This window comes from Nicotiana tomentosiformis, chromosome 2, assembly GCF_000390325.3.
Source record: "Nicotiana tomentosiformis chromosome 2, ASM39032v3, whole genome shotgun sequence".
Classification (NCBI taxonomy): Eukaryota; Viridiplantae; Streptophyta; class Magnoliopsida; order Solanales; family Solanaceae; genus Nicotiana; species Nicotiana tomentosiformis.
Window position 1 is genome coordinate 158,422,672 of NC_090813.1, and position 4,612 is coordinate 158,427,283.

Sequence of the window (4,612 nt, forward strand, 5' to 3'; positions counted from 1 at the left end):
TAATGACATCCCTAATGGAAATGAACTGGTATTATTCATATTATATCTTGCTATCTAATGAATGAAATATATATTCTCTTTACTTATGGGTGAATTAGGTAGATGACATTGTGCAGGCTTGCTCGACCGGGGTATCTCAGTTAAGCACCGGTCGTACTCCCCCAGGTCGGGGCGTGACAATATATGACTGGAATATACTTTTAATTAGGTGCATAAAGCCTTCTTGGTAATTGGTCAGCCCAAACGACATCACAAGAAACTCGTAGTGACCATAGCGGGTCCTAAATGTCGTCTTTAGAATATCAAAATCCCGAATCTTTAACTGATGATACCCTGACCTCAAATCAATCTTCGAAAACACTCTAGCACTTCGAAGCTGGTCAAATAAGTTATCAATGCGCGATAGTGGGTACTTGTTCTTGATTGTAACTTTGTTCAACTACCTTTAATCAATACACATCTGCATAGTACCATCCTTCTTCTTCACAAATTGTACGCCGCACCCCAAGGTGACACACAAGGCCCGATGAAGCCCTTATCAAGTAACTCCCAAAATGGGTTGAGTGCCCTACACCAAATCAATATCATAATGGTTGTCCCTCTCAGGTGGCATGCCCGCCAGGTCTGCAGGAAACACATCTAGGAAGTCTCTCACTATCGAAACTGATTCAACGGTAGGAGCATCGGCATTAATATCCTTCACAGAAGCAAGGTATGCCATACATCCCTTCCCAACCATCCGTTGAGCCTTCAAATATGAAATTACTCTACGGGAACATATTCCAAGGAACCTTTCCACTCAACCCTAAGCAACCTCGGCATCGCCAGTGTCACAGTCTTAGCGTGACAATGCAGAATAGCGTGACATGGTGACAACAAATTCATGCCTAAAATCGCGTCAAAATCACCCACCCGGGTAGATACATGAACAAACATAACTAAAGAATCATGGGGCATATCCATTTAACGAGCAAAGTATGATGACACATGAATAAGTGGAACCAGGATCAAATAATACCAAAGCATCCTTGTGGCGTACTGAAACAATACCGGTGATCACTGTATCGAAATCAATAGCTTTTGCCTGGCTAAGAATACGTAACACCAGGCCTAACCACCTATGATCCGCTTCCCCCTCTAGGGCGGCCTCGAGGTAATTAGGCCTTACCCCTGTTGTGTGGGTGGTGTAGCTGCTAGTGCTGAAATCTTAGGTTGTGAGCTCTGTTGTAGAACCCTACACAATAGTTTGGAAAAATGTCTCTTGAGATGACTCAAATCTCTACACTCATAGCCCGAATGCACTGAATGATGACTGTTGACCTTGATAGCCTAAAGATCTGCTTGTGGAAATCTGGGCAGATGGAGCACGGTAATAACGTTGTGCCGGCAATGCACTAAATGATGACTGAGTTGGGCATGCACTGTAATAACTATGGCTAAATAAAGAACATGAGAAACATGTCAAACCGCCTGAACGGGTCTAGAAGAGCGACCTCTGTTGTAATGGGACTGGCCTCTAGATGAGGCACTGCTGAAACCACCTGAACTATTAGGAATCTTGGCCGCCCGCTCCTCACACTCCTGCCTGCGAACTAGATCTAAGCGTGTAGCAATCTCGACAACCTTATCTAACCCAGCATCCGTCTTAGCCTCTCGAGCCATACAGAAACTCATATTATAGTTAAGGCCATCAATGAACCTCGTAATCTTCTTCCTCTCAGTGGTAACCAACCATATAGAATGACGGGCCAAATTTGCAAACCTCATCTTAAGCTGAGTCACAGTCATATCTCCCTAGCGTAGCCACTCAAAATCTCTACGCAACTCCTCTCTGCGAGTTTGTGGAACAAACTTCTCAAAGAAGAGACTGAGATATCATTCCATGAAAAGTGGCGCTACGCCAACTGGCCTGCTCAACTTATAGGTCTGCCACCATATGCCAGTTGCCCCTGTCAGCTGAAAAGTGGTAAATGCAACTCCACTGGTCATTAAAATACTTGTTGTGCGAAGAATCCGCTAACACCGGTGTATGAAATCCTGAGCATCCCCTATGTCTAATCCACTAAAATCTATAGGCTTAAGCCTCCCAAACCACTCCAATCTCTTGTACTCTTCATCATTTAGAGATGGACCATCCTTGGCCTGAGCAACATCAACTGACTGAGCTGGCAATACACCCGGCGTCTGGTGACCCTGAGCTAGCTTCTCTTGAGTTCATGTGGTAGGAGTCTGGGCTCCTCCCCCAGCCTGTGAGGTAGCTAGTTCAATTGGTATAGTAACTGCTTGAGCCAAGCTCGTGCATACGCTCAAGATCTGAGCCAAAGCCTCCAGAAGTCCTGGTACAACAATAGGTACCACTGGTGTCTGGGGTGGTCCCACCGGCTCAACAACATCTCGTGCCTGCTCCTCATCTTGAGCAACTGGTGGCTACACACGTGCTGCTCTGGGTAAAGTACGAGCCACACCCGGCCTCTCGCGGCCCCTGGCCTCTGGTGGTACCCGTGGCTGTCCACCGGATTCGGTCGCACATATCCTCACCATCTATGATAGAATAGAAGAGTCAAGTTTCAAATTTCGGAATTCACAAATCCACTTGATAGAACACAAGAATGTGATATTTCCTAACAGTTCGGTAGCCTCTCGAAGATAAGTACATACATCTCTGTACCTATCCGCAAGAATCTACTAAACTTGCTCATGACTCATAATACCAATGAACCTAGGGCTCTGATACCAACTTATCATGACCCAAAATTCATTGTGATGGCGTCTAACATACTTGCTAGGCAAGCTGAACATAATAATAAAGATCCAAAATAACGGACTTACAAAAATAACATGAGATGCTAGAATCTCAAAATAACAAAATATTGCCAATACATGATAAATCCCTAGAAAATGGTAAATACAGAGTAATGGGCTCTAATATGGGAGTACAAATCCGAAATGACTAAATATAATACTTTCTCAAATAAAGACAATAGTACATAAGAAATGAGATGCCAAGTCTGTCGGCGAGAGTGCAGCTCTACCTCATCTCTCGATACACAGCTCAACTAGCAATCACGTTGCTGATAACTGGTCCCAACACCTAGATCTGCACAATTAAGTGCAGAGTATAGTATGAGTACAACCGAATCAATGTACTTTATAAGCATCATAACTAACCTCGGTGAGGTAAAAGAAGCGAGAATTATAAATGATACTTGATGAAACCTATACAGTTTCATCGATTTAACAATTACAGAACAATAATGTACTCAAGTCATAAAGCACAGAAAGAACCATTTATGTGTGAGTGTTTGTGTGTGCAATTACTCAAGTTCTATGTTTAGTCAATGATACAACATATAAAGATGATATCCACATGACGCAGGTAATTAACAATGGAAATTGCAAGTAAAGATGAAATGCAAATTCAAACAAACTGTGGCAAGAATTCCTCAACCGTTCCAAATCCACACCAAATTATTGGCCAGTTTTCCTCAATATCCGTGTGTACACCATCAAGAAGGCACATGAGAGGGTAACCCTAAGGGGCTGAATCCATATCGATATAAAAGCATGACCAATTCAACGTGCTACCAGCCCGACGTGGTCATAGGCTTAATATCATAATCTGCTCGGCATGGTCACATGCATAACAATACGATCCACCCGACGTGGTCACATGCATAACAATACAATCTGCCTGGTGTGGTTACAGGCATAACAACACAATTTGCCTAGTGCGGTCACAGGCATAACAACACAGTTCGCCCCGCGTGGTCACATGCATAAACACAATCCGCCCGGCGTGGTCACAGGCATCCAGTCCAAATCATATCACATAGAAGGAAATATACAAGTGTATATGAATATGATGAATGAATAATAGATCTTGTGCTCCTGGACTGGTATAAATGACATGCTAAAGTGTAGGCATGTGCAAAGTGTGCTATTATAGCTCAGAACAGAGAATTCATAACAGAATTAGCAATTACAAAGTTCGTTTAGTGGATTAGCCTCTATATAACCGCAAACATATATCAGATATTTCACAACAAGGTTACAAATGTGATAAAAATTGTAGCTTAAAGCATAAAAGTAAATACCAGGCATATCATAGCTTTAAAATTACCCAGAATATGGATAAATACCCTGGTGCTCGCATATAGGTTCAAACCCCACACATATACGTACCCATAGCACGTAACTATCACAAATAATTCAGGAAACTAGTTCCTCAACCAAGTTTAGGTAAGATACTTACCTCAAGTAAGACAAAGCATTCCTCCAACAAGCCCTTCCCACGCGTATCGATATCCGGACGAACCTAATCTATGAAAAATAACATAAAGCCTTCAATAAGAGACGTAGAAAGTGATTCCAAAAGATAAAGCTAAAATCTTTAACTCAAGTCAAAAAGTCAATCCAAAAAGTCAATCCTAAGCTCACACCTCATAACCCAAAAAAAATACACAAATTTCGGACACCCATACAATTACGAGTCCAATCATACAAAAATAATCAAATTCTAACCACAAATCAACCCTCAAACCGTCAAATCTCACTATCCAATAACATGGTCCAAAAATCCACAAATTCCATCTTAGATTCAGATTAGGCGTGA

The 4,612-nt window shown here is 42.3% G+C and overlaps 1 protein-coding gene across 1 annotated transcript; it reads right to left on the bottom strand.

The window, feature by feature from the left end:
• Window positions 1-568: 568 nt before the first annotated feature.
• Window positions 569-1,788, bottom strand: LOC117278168 (uncharacterized). Its single transcript, XM_070194449.1, has 2 exons — window positions 1,468-1,788; window positions 569-748 (listed from the first exon to the last, which is right to left on the bottom strand). The coding sequence occupies exons 1-2, from the start codon at window positions 1,786-1,788 to the stop codon at window positions 569-571; spliced, it is 501 nt and encodes a 166-aa protein (XP_070050550.1).
• Window positions 1,789-4,612: the final 2,824 nt, after the last annotated feature.